Source organism: Mauremys mutica, chromosome 11 (assembly GCF_020497125.1).
Source record: "Mauremys mutica isolate MM-2020 ecotype Southern chromosome 11, ASM2049712v1, whole genome shotgun sequence".
In the NCBI taxonomy this organism is placed as follows: Eukaryota; Metazoa; Chordata; order Testudines; family Geoemydidae; genus Mauremys; species Mauremys mutica.
Genome location: NC_059082.1, coordinates 40030528 through 40047411, shown reverse-complemented (window position 1 = coordinate 40047411; position 16884 = coordinate 40030528). Strand labels below are relative to the sequence as shown.

General features: G+C 52.6%; 1 protein-coding gene across 2 annotated transcripts in view; it reads right to left on the bottom strand.

The window, feature by feature from the left end:
* LOC123344727 (dual oxidase 2-like) overlaps positions 1 to 16884 on the bottom strand; it is a 44190-nt gene that overhangs the window by 21025 nt on the left and 6281 nt on the right. The window contains exons 3-14 of one of the 2 annotated variants that reach the window (XM_044981194.1): positions 16683 to 16766; positions 15152 to 15316; positions 13023 to 13210; positions 9863 to 10064; positions 7248 to 7414; positions 7060 to 7120; positions 6611 to 6707; positions 5983 to 6073; positions 3067 to 3169; positions 2495 to 2655; positions 722 to 897; positions 73 to 197 (exon numbers count right to left, since the gene is read on the bottom strand). In XM_044981194.1, coding sequence (XP_044837129.1) covers positions 73 to 197; positions 722 to 897; positions 2495 to 2655; positions 3067 to 3169; positions 5983 to 6073; positions 6611 to 6707; positions 7060 to 7120; positions 7248 to 7414; positions 9863 to 10064; positions 13023 to 13210; positions 15152 to 15316; positions 16683 to 16766 — 1620 coding nt within the window. The remainder of the gene's footprint in view (positions 1 to 72; positions 198 to 721; positions 898 to 2494; positions 2656 to 3066; positions 3170 to 5982; positions 6074 to 6610; positions 6708 to 7059; positions 7121 to 7247; positions 7415 to 9862; positions 10065 to 13022; positions 13211 to 15151; positions 15317 to 16682; positions 16767 to 16884) is intronic. The other variant, XM_044981195.1, reaches the window with a different exon arrangement.

Sequence of the window (16884 nt, the reverse complement as noted above, 5' to 3'; positions counted from 1 at the left end):
GAAAGAATTCTCTGTAGTAACTCAGATCCCAACCCATCTAACATCCCATCACAGACCACTGGGCATACTTACACTCACTAGCATTCCAGTTAAACACCTGCATTGGTACATCTTGCAGCTCCGCATAGGTGACATTAAGAAGGACATCATGGAATGTGGTCTTTTTAATCTCTTTAATTTCATCATCTGTGAATAACCTGCAGAAAGAGAAAATGGAATCCAGTGTAGGCTTCAGAGAACCCCGCCCACACCAGGAGTGTGTGTGACCCCCAACCCATGCCCTCCCTAGATCAGTACCTGGAGAGTCCCAAGAGTGTGTCTGACCCAGAGCCCCCAGCCTACACCCTGCCCCAGATCAGCCCCAGGAAAGTGCCAGGATTGTATAGCACAGATTCTGACACCCACCCCACATCATCTCAGGAACTGGGGAAGAGGATTGAAGACCAAGGCTCCACAGCAGCTTGTTGATGGGTTGCCAGGGCACTGCTGGGATGGCTTTTTTCAGCCACATGAAAGTCTGAGCTCTTTCTCCACTGGCCTGAAGTGCTTCTGGGGCCTCACCATGGGTTCCCACTGTGTAGGGCTCCAGGCCCCAGTCTCAGGCCAGTTACAGTACATTACAGGATGTTAAATTGCACATCACCATCCTGGCAGTTCTCTGAGGGAACAACGGCCAATGCAGAGACCACCCATGACGCATGCTGCCAGAAGAGCCACTTACCTGTTCTTAGTGTTTTCGAACCAAAACCTGTCCCCGTCACGCAGGCGCGTAAACTGGTCCAAGATGATGGCACTGAAGAGGTCTCCAGGGTCTCCGTTGCTCTCCAGCATGCCCCCCGGCAGGAGTTCCAGCTTGGAGATGTCGTTGTCGTATAAGGCAGATACATTCCCAAGGACCTGGAGAACAGGAAGGGCTGATTACACCCAGTGCCCCCATGCACTAGTGGGTGAGTGTATCAAAAAGCCTTGAGAAGTTTCATTAGCCCTTTGGGGGTCTTATGGCAAAGCCGGCTGGTGTGGGATGGTGACAATGCCAGCTGTGTGTATTACCCTGTACGGGTGCCACAGCCTTCCCACTGAAATGGAAGGAAAGAAGGAATGAAGGACCGACCAAGGTCAATAGATCCCCTCTGCCCCTCCTTGCCCCTCCCAGAGATCTCAAGACTCGTCTGGTGTGGGAGGGGCAGGTGCTGAAAGCCCTGGCTCGCTGCTCCAGAGAACCCCCAGGGCTCTGCCAATGAGAGCACAGGAAAGCCTAGCTGCTCAGTCATTGGCAGGAGTATCACTGTGCTTCCCATTGTGCTTGACTCCCAATGGTCTGTGATCCATGTCTGGCACCTCCACCGTCAGCTCCTCATCAATGTCCCCTGTGGCCTCCTTTACCCCAAACCGCATAGACTCCAACCCTCCTGTACCATCCTTGCTGGAGCTGGGGCCTGATTATTTGCCATCAGATTAAGGATCTCCCAGCATGCATCTTGCCACTGGCAGAGAGACCTTGCAGCAACTGGGTGTGGGGCCTGATGATACTTGTAGCTAGGTAGGAGTGAGGACTGGGGAGAACCTGGCCAGTACTCTCTGCCCTTCCTACTGACCACTCAAAGCCTATGTCCACACTGCCGTTAGAGGGGTGGTGGCAGCAGCTCAGGCAGACTTACCCACACTAGCTTTAATCTCACTAGCAGGCTAAAAACAACAGTGAAACCACAGAGGCATGGGCTGTAGTGCAGGTTGTACAAGTCCACCAGGGACCCTGGGTATGAGCATGTGTTGCTGGCCTGGACAAAGCCATCCCATCTTCACTGCTGTCTGTAGCTGCGCTAGCTAGACTACCTCTGACTAAGGTGCAGACGTAGGCTCAGGGTCTGATCTGACCAGAGATAGCAAGTCAGTGGGAGGGGAAGGGGCTAAGCACTGCACTGATGTAGGCAGATGATTCAGTTGTATCAGCCTGGCTCACAGCTGTGACTGCTCTAACCCCCCAGCTGCTCCAATCCTCAACCCGGGAGCAGCCGCGGCTCCAGGGAAGAGTAGAGCACACACAGCTATGTGGGAGGGTGGGCAGCCGCCAGGCACGGAACTCAGCACAGAGCTCACCACCAGGGCAGGGCAGGGCAGCTAACTGCACCAGCCACTATGCCTGAAGCCCCAGTGCTGCTCTGAGGGCAGCAGCAAGGAAACCAGCCCCTCCTGTGGTGATCTCTCTCTAGCCAGTTTTAAAGCCAGACCGAGGCCTGATTTACACACCGCATTTGAGCTAGTGTAGCTACGTCGGTGAGAGCTGTGGCTCGCTCCCCTTCCCTTCAGGAATAACTATCCCAACAGAAACCCCTTTAGACCAGGGTAACTGGGTCCACACTAGGGTGTCGTAGCACCTTGACTGCACCAGGACAGTTAAAGCCGTACGACTTTTGCATGCAGGTGAGGCCCCAGTAGTAGTTGTTGGAGGCTAACACAAGCCGCTGAGGTTAAATAACATGTTGGTGCTTCTGACCTCTTTGTCCACGTGGGCGAAAAGTGACCAGTTCGCGGCAGGCTTTAAGTCAAAGAGCTCCCTGGCCTTGGCATAGGTGGAAAGACCGAGGTCTCGCCCCCGCTGGATGTAGCTGGCCACGTAGTCAGTGCGAGAGTACTTCAGGGGCCCATACCAGTAATCTGGGGAGAACAAATTGAGTAGCTAAAGACAGGGTAACGCAAAATCAACCTCCAACCATCACCCTTCCCCTCGCAGGAAAGCGGGGGCCTGAGAGGACAATGCTGCATGCTGGCCTCTCCCCTCACCAAGTCCCCTTCCCTCATGGACTCATCTTAAAGTGAAGATCCCTGCCCAGCACTAGCTAGGAAAGGCTACAGGAAAGAGAGCAGCTGGGCACAGCCATAGCTGCGGTTAGCACAGGAGAGTGTCGGGACTCCTGGGTTCCATTCCTGACTCTGTCACCGACTCTCTGCCAAGCCACATCCTCTCCCTGTGCCTCATTGCCCCAGGGACAACGAGACTCCCCTGAACAGCCAAAAGAGACAGGCATTCAGCCAAACTGCACAACTGCAACAAGAAAGCGTCTGAACCTCTGAGATCCTCCACCACCACGTTGTCCTCCAGCTCTGCGATCTGGGAGCTCATCCCCAGCAGCAGGTCGTCCACGTCATGCGTCGTCCGGACATTGGGGTTCTAAATGAAAGAGAGATTCTCTGTCATTATGGTGCAAACCTATGAGAGACCCATGATGTTCGCACCTGCCTGATCCAGCACCCAAAGGAACCTTGATTCATAGAGTTTAAGGCCAGAAGGGACCATTAGATTTTCTAGTCTGACTTCCCACCTAGCACAGGCAAGTGACTTTTACCCAGTTACCCCTTTATTGAGCCACTCCCTTGTGTTTGACTAAAGCATGTCTCCCAGAAAGGCATCCAGGCTGGATGTGAAGGCATCCCGAGATGGAAACGCCACCCGTTCCCTTGATAGCTTGTGCCAAAGATTGATCGCTCTCACTGAGAAACACGGGCCCGATCTCTAACTGGAATATATCAGAGGGGTAGCCGTGTTAGTCTGGATCTGTAAAAGCAGCAAAGAGTCCTGTGGCACCTTATAGACTAACAGACGTATTGGAGCATGAGCTCTCATGGGTGAATACCCACTTCATCAGATGCATGTAGTGGAAATTTCCAGGGGCAGGTATATATATGCAAGCAAGAAACAGGCTAGAGATAACGAGGTTAGTTCAGTCAGGGAGGATGAAGCCCTCTTCTAGCAGTTGAGGTGTAAAAACCAAGGGAGGAGAAACTGCTTTTGTAGTTGGCTAGCCATTCACAGTCTTTGTTTAATCCTTCACAGTCCTGCAGGCATCAAGCTAGATCCTCAGCTGACGGAAGTCACTACTGATGCCAAATCTACACCAGCTGAAGATCTGGCCTTAGACTTGAATGAGAATTGTTCAGTTAATGCCCAGGACAGGAAAAGGCTGGCTCCTGAGGCTCATTATGCCAATTATCCGGCTCATGCACTGCCGTTTTCACTGGTCGGCAGAACTGTTGGGTTCTGTTTCAGGGACATTTTTACAATTAGTACCAAAAACATGATTTTTTTTTTGCCATTATTTGTGAAAATGTTACAGCAGGTGAAAATCAGCAGTCAATGGAAGGCAGAAGGTCCCTTGGGGCCCTGGAGGGTGTAGCACCCTGTGCTTTGTCTGTTGCCATAGGTGCCTGGTCTCCCTGTGACCCTGAGCAGCACGTCACTGTGCAGCTGCCATACACATGTGAGTAACCATCTCCAGATCTGGTTCCCATAGGACAGATCCATTATCTTGGCCCTGTCTGAGTCTCCTGTCTGCAGAAGCTGCCTCCCCAGGGATGGGGACGGAGGAACAGAAGCAGCATCAGAGAACAAGAAGGAGCTTTTCAGGAGTCAAGCTGGTTGGGACTTTTCTGCTGAAACAGTTTTTCAATGGAAAATAGTTTCCACAAAATAGCAATTTTCTGTGGGAAAATTTTCATTGACCCAAAACGTATCAACTTTTTCTAGGGAATATCTCAACAAAAATCTCACGTCTGCAGTTGATTCGACCCAGATGAGAACATTTGGTGCATTCAACCACATGGACGCATTTCGTTTCAAGTCTGTTCAACGTGAAACTGCATCTGCTGAAGGCACCTCGTGCCGTAGTTCTCCCCTATGACCCCGCCTCTCACCCAGCTGCAAGGTGCATCATGGGAGTCATGTGCCGGGAGGCAGAGTGTGATGAGAAAGCCCAGCGCATGGGCAGAATGAGGGTGAGAGGCACATGAATCCAGCTCCCATGAGGCACCGCATGGGCAGACGCAGTTAATATCGAGCTGGCTCGGAATGAAAAGTCCCGACCGTTCCAAATGGAAAACGTTTGAACTTCTTTGGGCGGCAGCAAGCGCAATATTCCAACTTTCCTCGTGATTTGGGGTGGAAAGAAACTTTGACCCAACAGACTTTCTGGATGGATATAGACCCCATTACGCTCAGGGGGGCGCTGCCCACGAGGTAACTCCCCGCTTTATCTCCTCAGAGCTGCAGTGCCCCGCGTGGCTGTTCGCAGTGAGCTAGGGCGGGACAGTGACTGAATTAGTAAAGCGCTGGGCAGGTGGGTGGGGTGGCCCCAGCAGCAGCTCCCTGCCGGCTCGCCAAGTGCTCCCTGCCGTCTCCTTCCCGCATCACTCTCTGTGCAGTGGAATTCCCACCAGGCCATTCTGGTGATGGGATATGGTTGGCAAGGGCCTTGCCATCACTGGAATGGTGCATTTGGCCCCCTGATGACCAGCAAGGCTCTGATCCCCAGGATGGCCGGTAACCCTCACTCCTCACAACCTGACAACGCAAACTCTGCTACACGGCAGGCCGAACCAGCCCACCGCTACTGCGCCAAGACCCTGCCCTCCTAACCCTTGAGTGCTCTACTATTGCCTATTGCAGGCGTATTCAGAACCAGAGACCTGAATCCAGCCCATTCACTGTGACCGCGGCCAACTCTGCAAGCCTGGGGGCCCTGGGCATGCTGCGTGGCTGTGCCAGGAGCTGTCCTGCGTCATTAGAGCTGCCAATAAAGTCTGAGAACCCTGGGGATTCCTCCTCCCTGCCTGCCCCCTTTGAGTGGCTGGGCCAGGACTTAGCATTCCACCTCTCAGGAAGGTAAATAAAGGAACGGGGGTGGGGGGATAGTGTTTTAAACAGCAGCTTCCAGAGCCCCTTGACTGGCAGACAGCGACCAGCCTGGGGGGAGGATTAGCCTGCATGCTGGGTCTTTGCTGCCAGTGCAGCAGAGTTTCGGGGCGGGGCTCCTGGAACTTCCAGAACCTGCTGTGCAGAAGCATGGAGCAGCTCCCTAAATCCTGCCCTCCTGCTTTTGGGGCCATGCCAAGCAGCGCAGCGGGGACAAGACTTGGCCCGCGATGCAGGTAGTCCCTGCCCTTGGCCAGGGCGCAGGTGAGACGCTGCCCTTCCCAGGCCCCCTGTACCTTTCTGCACCAGTAGCTGTTGCAGAGTCGGAAGGCCGGCGACTTGCTGTTGTCTTGATTGAGCACTTCCTGGAAACTGCAGTTCTTGTTTCTGGAACAGAGGAGAAGGGTGAGGCCTGCAGCCCCTCTGGGCGGAGATAATAGTGGGGCTGGGAGGGGCTTTTCTGCAGCTTGCTAGAATCTGAGCCCCCAGAAAACAGTCCTGAGTGTAGACAGCATCTTTGTATCCTTACTGTACATACACAGTTGGGTGGGAGCTCCAGCCGCCCCAGCCTTCGCATGGCATGATCAGTGCTACATTCTCTGCAGGCAGGGAGAAGCAGCAGGGCAGGGAGCCTGCGTGGCCCCAGGCTCTGAAAGGAATGCTTGTTAGGGCGGCGGTGCCAGCCCTGCTGCTAGGAGCTGGCAGGAAAGCATTGAGCTGGGTGACGCTTTGGAGGCTTGTGTCTTTCAGGGTTTGGGGTGGATCTGCCACCCTCCAGGAGCAGAGAGCAGCTCTCCCTGCTGCAGTCGGACCTGCGTCGCACAGCCGCCAATGCGCCTGACACAACTGCTGCCTCCACCTCACCCGCCTGGCACTGCTGCCCCAGCTGATGGGCACCCCCACCTGCCACACGGCTCTCCCTACCTCCTGTAGACTCCAGGGGGCACCATGGTCGCCAGGGAGTGCCCCATGGCAGCCAGAAACTCGGTGGAGATGCTGGGATCCACATGCTGCTTGTAACCTGCAACGAAGAGCAGCTGCTGAGCTGCATCTCCTGGCGGGGGAGTGAAGAGCCCTCTCAGGGCCCCTCGCTCCCCATCCATCCACTGCTCCCCACAGCCCCCCTCAGGGCCCCTCGCTCCCCATCCACCCACTGCTCCCTACAGCCCCCCCTCAGGCCCCTCGCTCCCCCATCCATCCACTGCTCCCCACAGCCCCCCTCAGGGCCCCTCGCTCCCCATCCACCCACTGCTCCCCACAGCCCCCCCTCAGGCCCCTCGCTCCCCCATCCATCCACTGCTCCCCACAGCCCCCCAGGCTGCTCACCCACCCTCCTGCTTGCCTCCTGCACCCCAGGCTTCCTTCCCCCTCACCTGTGTACGACGGGATGGTTTTCTGTAGGAATGTCGGCAGCCACTCGTACAGCACGATATTCTGCAGAGGAGAGGAGAAGATGGCATCAGCACAAACACCCACAGAGCTCAGGACAGAGGCCCCAGCCGTCATCACTCCAGGGGCTCCTCGTGCTGGCCCCTCTGCACGGGGCTCCCAGCTCCCTCACCTGGTAGGTGGCAACAACCCATTTGCGCGCGTGCTGGAACACGTCCTCGTCCGACCAGCTGGGGTTCTCCTGGGCCAGCTTCAAGGCCCAGTGATTGTGGTAGCGGAACCAGGCGATGCTCTCGGCCTGCAGGAAAAGGTTCTCGTTCCCTCTGGCATTCCCAAAATCTACAACAATCAAGGAGCCCATGAAGTGCAGGACAAACACACACAGAAGTTAGAAGAAAACATAAAATACTCTTGCTGGCAGGTTGCCACGTAACACAACTGTATTTCTTAGAATCCAAAACCCTACTGCACAAGAACCAAATCCAGAGAGAGACAGAGCATGCTGCTCTCTAAGGCAGCAAGGCACAACCCTTGCTCTAGGCCAGCTCTTTGCAGACTGCGTACCAAAGACCCAGCTTGCACGTATCCCTCCAGACCCCCTGTCCTGCGAGCAGAACCAGGAAACCCCTTGAAATTTAAAGTAGTAGCTTGTTTTTTAAGACAGTTTTCAATACACCACAGAGCTGACTGTTGCTGCTGTGGAACAGAAAGGAAGCCTGCTGCTAGATTCCCACACGCGGCTTCCCTGGTGCTATGGGGAGGGAAGAGATTGGAGATGGGAGGTTCCAGTTGGGCTGTGTGTGCAGGCATTGGGTAGGGGATTTTCACTGTCCAAGTCTGCCAGCCAGAGGCCATTCTGTGGGGAACAGAAGAAAGGTAGAAGAGAAGACAAGAGCCCTTCCTTGTCCTTGTAGGATGCCAGTAACTATTTTCTAGTCCTCTCTCTATATATCAGAGGGGAGAGGAGTAAGAGGGAACACAATAGAGAAATAGAAAAAAACAAGGAGGCAGTAGATTAATTTAAAAAGCGGCACATTTAAACCTGATAAAGGAAGTCCTTTAACACCGAAAATGGCTACCCGGTGTTTTCACACACCTGTACAAAGTGTGGCCAAGAAAAGAGGTTGCATTTCTCTCTCCTACTGTTTTTAATCTTTCCTCATGGAAAAAGTAAAAGACAAAGCAAACAAAGCTGTCAGATGCACATCAAGTATTTGATAGTTTTATGGTGCGCAATACACTTTGTCAGTCAGAAAACATCTCTCGGCCGCAGCGTGGCATGGCATGAGCACACCCCCTGCTTTGGCACTGGAGATGCTGTGCTCTTCCTAGCATCAGGTAAAGGGGCAGAGAGCACTGGATAGCCAAATAAAGAATTTTTTTAAAAAGCATAGCAGGATTATTACCAAGTTTATTACTGCAGCCTAGATCATTTCAGTTTAGAAGGGGAGAGTGGGTTTCTATCAGCATAGTTTGGGCTGGGCTGGGAGCTGACGCAGGGCGCTGAGCTGACGCAGGGCTACCTCAAATTCACATTGCATCTTCAACTTACACAGGGGCTCCTGTCACCTCCCTTGCGTGATTTGGCATTTCTCTCCCTCTCGGGCTGGGTCCCTGCCTCCTTCCCTGGCTGGGCACCAACACAGAGTGGTTCCAAAACTTTCCCACTTGCTGGGAACTGACTTTATTGTGACCTGACCGACATTATCCCAACAGGAACCTTCGCTGGCGCGTCCTCTCTGAGCTTGGCTGCCCCAGGGGCCTCCCTGACCTAGATTCCTCGCTCTGGGTAGCCAATCCAGCTAGTCAGGATGGAATTAACATGATGTACTTGCTATAATGAGTGGGTGGAGCTTCAGCAGCTTCGGGCAGAGTTCTGACCCTCATTGGCAGAGAGGTTCTGCCCCAACGCACCACCCGATAACTGTCTCAGGGCTGCGTGGGCTGCAGGGCAGCCTGGGCCTGAAGCAATCCCTCCATAAGGGCTAGGGAGAGGGCCAGCCCTGGCAGGCCTTATGGTGCTGAATCTGACCAGGATTCTGCCTTCTTTGATCACTGCCTCCCTCACTCAGGGTTGTGCTGGGGAAGGAACATTACACGGGTGAGTCTTTAAACTGTGATTTGAGGACTTGAGTCACTCAGCCAGAGGTTAGGGGTCTAGTACAGCCACGAGTGGGTGGTTGAGGCTCTGTGGCCTGCGACATGCAGCAGCTCAGACTAGATGATCATGAGGGTCCCCTCTGGCCTTAAAGTCTAGGTGACCCACCAGCACTGCCTGGGTCTGTAGGGGCAGCACCTGGCTGCAGGGAGTGGCCAGCACTTTGCTGCCGGGGCCTGGCAGGTGCTAAGAGATGTTTCTCTTCAGGGCGCTGCATGAATGCACCTTGGTTCCAAATCACACACCACACCCAGGAAACAAACAGCTTTTTGTCTGGGAATTTCCACTGGGCGAGTGCTTGGCATCAGGTTCCCTAGATGCAGGGGGATCTGGCCTACCCACCCAGTCCCTCACTCCCTGCACCGAGGTGACGCGCTGCTTGGATGCACCCAGCGGTGGGTTTGCTCGGGGAATCGGGTGGGAGACTGATGACTCAGTGCTGGGGGAAGCCCAGCTGTTTTAACCGCTTTTCTGCATTTCTCTCAAGCAGCCAGTGCAATCAGCCACCTCTAGGCCTGATTCTGATCCAGGATGGGTTGGAGACTTCAGCCTGGGCAGGGGGTGAAATAACCTTGCAAATGCACCAGGGAAGCTGAAAGGTGGGAAACTGGGACATGAGGCTTCCTTACCATAGATCCCTTCGGAGCCCCCCTTTCCTGTGGACGGATCCAGAGCCTTCCACATGAAGTTTCTTCCGTCCGTCTGCTTCGGGAAGTTCTCTTTAGTCTCAGAAGCCAGCTTCCCACCAGAGAAACTCCTCAAGGCATCACTCCAGGAATGGGAAGGGCCATAAATGGCACTTCCATCAAGCCAGCCTGTCACCATGTTTATCTGAGGAGAGAAGCAAGGGCTGGGGTCAGAGCGGAATGATCAGCTGCCTCCTGGTCTCTGCATGGGGACGGAGAAGAATCAGGGCTTAGCCAAAACCCAGGTCCTCTGTGCGCTTGTATCTATTGATGGCCCACTACACCCACGGTGAGATGGACAGCACGTATTCCACAAGGAGCAGAAATCTTACCACCTTCTTATCAATCTGGAGCAGAAGTCACCAGAATCATCAAGAAAGGGATGGGCCTGCCAATGTTGATAAACTACCAACCCCGTGACCCTTCCTCCAGATAAGGGGCCTTCCCAGAGGCTGGAGGAAGTTCCGTTATCATTCTTTTAAATTATTTTTCATTTCCTGCTTTCCTTTAGATTCTGAAACAGAAGCTCTTGAATCACAGGCTGAATAAGGCAGGGAAGGAGGAAGTCCTGGACTCCTCCCCAGCAAACCTGTTCTCAGCAAGGTGGTTCTAACCAGACCCCCTCCGTTTGGCTGCTGCTCATCCATTCCTAGAGCCATGTCTCCTGCTGCTCCTTTGTGAAGTCTCTTTCTGCTACAGCTGGGCCACGCGTTTCACGTGGCAAAAATTTCCATTGGCAAATGGCCTCTTTTGAAAATATACATTTCCTTGCAAACATTTTGGTGTCTTTAAAATGTTTCAAGATTTGAAATTTTTCTAGGAAACACTGAGTTAAAAATGTAACCTGCTAATCTGGCTCCATCGTGATTTTCTATTTTTGAGCTGTGTCCGATTGTGTTCATCAGGTGTCAGTTTCAGACTTTTTGTTTTCTGGATGGACCATCCTGACTGGCCAAATTAGGTACACAGTGGGACTTTTTTCAGCACATAAACATTTTTCAGTTCTGAAAAAAATTTCAATCTCAAAACTGAAAAACTTCATTATGGGAAATTTTGATTTTCAAAAACAGTTTAAAAAAATCTGTGGATGGTTTTTAAAAAAATGATATCAACCCATTTGGAAAACCAGTGACATGACATGACATGTGCAATGTGTTTTCATTTTTCAGCCAGCTCTGCCCACTATTGGATGTTGTATTGGTGGTGATGGTACAACATATTCCCATACCCTGACACTTCAGAATATGACCAGGTTACACTGAGCCAGACATGCTGTTGTGTGGAAATGCATTCGATCCCATGATATTTCTTCATCGTACCAAGACTTGGGTGCCACAATGCATTTATCCTTTTGCAATCTCTATGACTGCCCATTTGCACAGCATACACATTCTATTGTTTATTACACCAAGATAAAAAAAATTTACTGCCTAGAATATCTTGTTATTACCAATCACACGCAACATAGGAGCACAATTACAGAAAGGCTTGTTACTCAAGTGTGTGTAAGCATTTCATCAAATTAGTCCTAAAATAATACTGCTCATAAACCATTTCTAACACACCAGAGTTACTTCAGCTCCTATCACTAACATTTTCCTTGGGCATTTTGACTAAAGCAATAGAAATTCCTGCAGCAAGAGAATTTTCTCAATCATTATCACCTGAGGTGATTATGCTTTTCCCCAACTCTGGCCTCCTAGAAAGGTGCGAGTGACTTGATTTGCCAATAAAGTGGATAGTTCTGTGTCAATCTGCAGAAATTGTTGGGCTTTCTTTTGTAAAGAACAAATATTTTGCTAAACGACCCCGAATGGTGACTTTGCCTAGCTGCACCAACAGCCAGGATGCTCCATTTCTGTGCGGTTTTGTACGTGGGGTCAGGTACTGCGGACTGTCTGTCTTCACAGATTTTTTTTAACCAAAAAAAATTAGATGATATTCCCCAACTTTTCTCCACTGGGCTGTAATGCAGTCAGTACCCCATGCTTCATGCAGCCCATACAACGGAGCCCTGTTCCAGGCTGGGAGCTCTCTGCTGGGGGGTGAGTGGGGAATTTTAGGTTCCTGTTATTTCCTATGACATGGGAACTCTGTGATACTGGGAGAATACAGGGAGAGCTCCTCAGTGTCCCTAAGAGGGCTGGGATGAACCCCTTAAACTGAAGTTAGCAGATGTGTCTTCCAGGAATCCAGGGCCTAAATCTAGTGAAAGAGCAATTCAATTTGCAGTCCACAAACAAAGCAGTGCTGCTTAAGTGTCAGCAAGAATGAAAAGGCCTTTTAGTGGTGGCCTCTGCACACTGCACTGAGGGGAGCCTCCTGGGCACGTACAATTGGATATTAATTAATTGGGAAAGCCTGACAGAGGGTCAGGGCACCTGGCCTATCTGAAGCTTCACACAGAAAGAGCCAAGGGGTATAAATAAACCAGATCCTACAAGAGAGACTCTCTGTCTCTCTTCTTCCTGGCCCAGGTCCATATGCACTGAGTGCTGGAGATGCAGGGGTCCAGCTAAGAGCTCAAAGGGCCAGAGAACAAGCTCGATGATGAAAGGAAGGATGGTCCACTCCAGTGGCTAGAAGCTAGGAGATCTGAGCATTCTAGGGGTAATGTGACCTAGGGGAGTGTGCCTCCTGTCTGTAAAATGGCAATTCCCCATCTTGCAGGGGGGCTTGCGCGGCCTGGCTTGCTAATGCTTGTAAAGGGGCGCAGCGTTCCTATCAGAAGCTGTTTATCTTGGTCACTCCTTTTTCAGCAATGCATGTTCTATCTAGTCCATTTCACTGCAATGTTTCCTCTCTTGCATCCTGGCCTGGTGGCCAGTGGGAACTGTGCTGTTTTCAGGTCACTGTGGGCATTAATGTCATTAATAGGTGGGGCCAGTGATTGGAATGTGAGAGAACGGTGCCGCTGCTCTCTGCTCTAGATTGCTTTCTTGTACTCTTCATTTCATAAGGCACCTTTATGTCGCTGTGCCAGAGACCTTTTGACACATGCCCTGCCTCAGCCCAGCCAGTTACGAAATACTCCTGTAAACAACCAATGGAAGAAATAAGTACAACCCAAAAGGAAACAAAAAAGGAAATGCTGCCCCTTCACCTGTTCTCGGGGGTTGTTGGGGCTCTGCCCTGACTCCACAGCCCACTTGCTGCGCTGGAAGGGTAGGACCACGTCTCCAGCATTGTCAGGGTCAAACACGGGGTCTCCCGCAGGGATGCGGATGTTTATGAATTGAGCAGGGCAGCCGGGATTCTCCACCGCCATGATCTCCGAGAGCACATGGAAACCTATGAGAAACCCAAGCAGAGACACTGACTGGGACAGCTGGGTGGGAGCAGGTTGTCAATTGCACCCCAAAAATTACAGCATTCAAGGAGATTTGGGCAAATTCTCCATGGCCCTGTGTAACGACTGCTGTTCCGGCTCAGTCAGAGCGGGTCAGTTGAGATGCGAATGGGGGGGCTGCACCCAGATGACCATGTTGGCAATGACCCACATTCTCTCTCTGACTTTGCCACTGGCTTGCTGGCTGACCTTGGGGAAGTGACTTGACATCTCTGTTCCTACGTTCCCCGTCTGCAAACGGGAGTGATGATACTTGTCTCTCTCTACAGTGCTTTGAGATCCCTGGGTGGGAGGGGCTATGGGGTAGAGTATTGTGAGGCGTGCTGGGCTTTACCCATCTGTGGGGCTGGGCAGATGAACACATGGCTCATGCAGAGTCCCATAGTCAGCAGGGATTAAATCTGATTGATCCAGTGGCTGTTCAGAAATCCCCAGTAGGTGCTGCCTTTCATCAGCCTGACCTGCTGCCTCACTTGTCCTTGTTCCTGGAAATGCAGCCTGACCTGTCCTCATTCATGGAACTGCCTTGAGGGACTGGGGGGATCTATTCTCCAAGCCTGGCGACTGCCTGCCAGAAGCTGAGTGATGCACAGCAAGCAAGGACTGAGGCAGCGTCTGTCCTACAGGCAGGCGCTGAGCCGGAGGTTCACACCCTTCTTTGTCGGGAGCCTTTGAGCTGTCTGGTGTTGGTTGGAGCTGGAGGCAGAGGTGCCACAACCCTGTGAACCACAACCCACTTGTGGGCTAGTCCAGTCTGCCTAGCAGCAGGCAGGGCTGGAAATCTCACAGGCCGTTTTAATGCTGCCAACTGCGCAGTACTCGGGAGGGGAATTTCTGAAGCGTTGTGTAAGCGCTGACCATCACTATCTCTAGCCCAAAATAGAGCAAAGGGCCTGGGGGAAGGGGGGAATTTTGAGGCCGTATCCAACCAGTCCCCTAAACCTTCCAGGGTTCTCCCACTCCTGCGTACTGCATAACTGCCCTCAGCCTAAGGATTGTGTCTTGCTAGGATAACAACTCGCCTGCCCACTTCAGAGAGCCTCTAGCTCAGCTGGAGAGATGGGCTGGATGCAGGACTCTCTGGCTGGGTTCTCTGACCTGTGATCAGAGGAGAGGGTCAGGATGGTCCCCTTTACCACTGAAATCTCTGAGATAAAAATGAACATAGCACAGAATCCTGGCCAAAGTCTCTGCTAGTAGCCAGCACTGAGCCCTCCTGGGACAGGCTCCTGCTGGGATCCACTCCCCAGACGATCGAACAAATGCTCAGCAACATGGCTAATGAATGGGGGAAGTTCTGCGTATGACAGGAATGGCTATTGATTCATGCCTCTTGCAGACAGCAGAGACACTGCTGATCGCCCCAGGCTAAAGGGACTGCCCCAGGCTAGAGGGACTGCCCCAGATGAGCTTGTGTTTGCTTTGCCTCTTGAATCAGTGAGACTAAAGGAAATAATAACTGAACCCCATTTCCTCTTGCACTTTCTCCTCCACTGAGATGGGCCCTTGGCTTCTGGGAAACCTGCTGCCCCTGTTTGCTCAACCTAGGTGAACATACCCAGGGGATTACATTCTCCAAACATGACTCAGACAAATGGAGGAAGTCACCAGTGCACAGAGCATGGCCACAGGCCCCGGTGCGAGAGGAGCCCGGATCATGACCCCACCGACAGGAATGTCCCCTGAGATGGATGAGGGACATGCCCCGCAGGCTGTTCCTAACCCCCAGGGCTCCACAAGGTCTGATGTCTTGGTTTGGAAGTTATAGATTTGAATCTGTCTAACCAAGGGCTTTGTAGGGGAAAGAGCAAGAGGGGTCACAAAGATGGGAGTAAAGAAATAGCCCAAGGGCTGTACCCAGTGCCCTGCCAGCCACCTCTTACCAAAGAAGACACCCAGCACGGTTCTGTTCCTGCTGGAGGCCAGCCCGGAGGGCCCCCGTGCAGCCACGTTGCTGAGCCTGCGAGCGTTGGGCACGTGCGGCTCCTGCAGGGGCTCGTACACGCCATCGGCATAGTTAGCTGGCAGGAGACGCAGCAGCTTGGAACCTGGTGGTACAACATCAGCATGTCACTGTGTCCAGTATCCCCAGGACAGATGGGATCCCAAGGTTGTTGGCAGCATATGGGGAAAGGGGGCCCTTGGGGCTGCCCAGAGGGCTTGAGAAATCTGGGCTGGGGGGAGAGAATGAGGTAGATGGAGTGTTTGGGAACCTGCCTTCCAGAAAACCTAGTGTCTTTATAAAGGACTGTCAGGGCCGCAGTGTGCTAAACATCCAACTAGACACATTCCTTCTCTGCACAATCAGATCCACACAGCATCTCCTCATTCCATCAGGGCACAAGGGATGTTTTTACGAGCGTCAACTACCAGCAACACAGACCATCCAACCTGGCACCCCCGATACCAGGCAACACCAGATACGTCAGAGGAGAACAAACATTTAATTCCAGCAGATCCACGTCAGCCAGGAGCATGAAAACCCCCGTAACTGACAAAAGCCAAAGCCGATGCAGCTGTCCTGCATAAAAGCCCTTTTTCTGGAAGAGGTTATTTCGTTTGGGGAAATGATAGAAACTATCCTGGCAAAAGCTCTCGTTTGTTGGTGCAGCTCTCCTGATCAACACTAGCAGCAAGCCCTCGCCAGCGGAGACGAGGCCAAAATAAACAATGTTCCGCAAGCTACGCCAGCTTGAGTTTCTGGAGGGATCACAGGTAGGTGGTTTTAAAAGCACCTAAGGGAGTTTGGTGCCATCACCCTTTGAAAGTTAGAAGGAGCCACATGCATAAGAGAGTTTGGTGCCAGCACCTATTGAAATGCAGTGGAAGCCAGGTGCCTAAAGGAGTTTGGTGCCTATCACCTACTGAATGTCAGTGGAAGCTGGGTGCCTAACTCCCTTAGATGCTTTTGAAAATCCTCCCTGAAGGCACCGCCTTGTTGAGGACCTGATCAAAGCCCACTGAAATCCATGGAAAGACTCAGGGGGCTTTGGCCCTGACCAGTGGAGTGGGGACTGCCTGCCCTGGAGGTGACCAAGGTATGGATGACAGTAGCAGGGCCTGCATCTGAATGTGAAGGTTGCAACCTCTCAGCCAAGCGCAGGTGGCAGAAGCCATACGCTGCTGTATTACAATCACCTCAAAGGACCTGGGGATCCAACAAGAGCCCTGAGCGATACCCAGGAGCAACCAATGGTAGGCAACCCCCCTCTGACACCTCCTCTGGCTGCCCCAAGCCACCATCTTCAGCTCAGGCAGGTCTGGACTGAGCTTTAGCCTCCTGGTCCCCATCAGGCCCCAGTTTCAAATCAACAGTTCTGCCCAGAGGCAGGACAAGCCAGGACATCTACTCTGACCGAAGATGTCAAAGCCACTGGCCCTGCCTTGCTGCCAGCGCTGGCCTCCCGCACTCACCTGCAGAGCCATGGTTGTGGTACAGGAGGTTGTTGTACCAGCCGTCATAGCGCTGGACTTCCCAGTGAACGTTCTCTTGAGCACCTGTGAAGACACCAGACCCAGGGATGGAATGAAGTAGGGGTGGCAGCTGTTATAGGGGAGATGGGGACTGAACCCAGGGAACAGGATGCAGGTTTGGTTTGTACAGTCACAGCTGGAG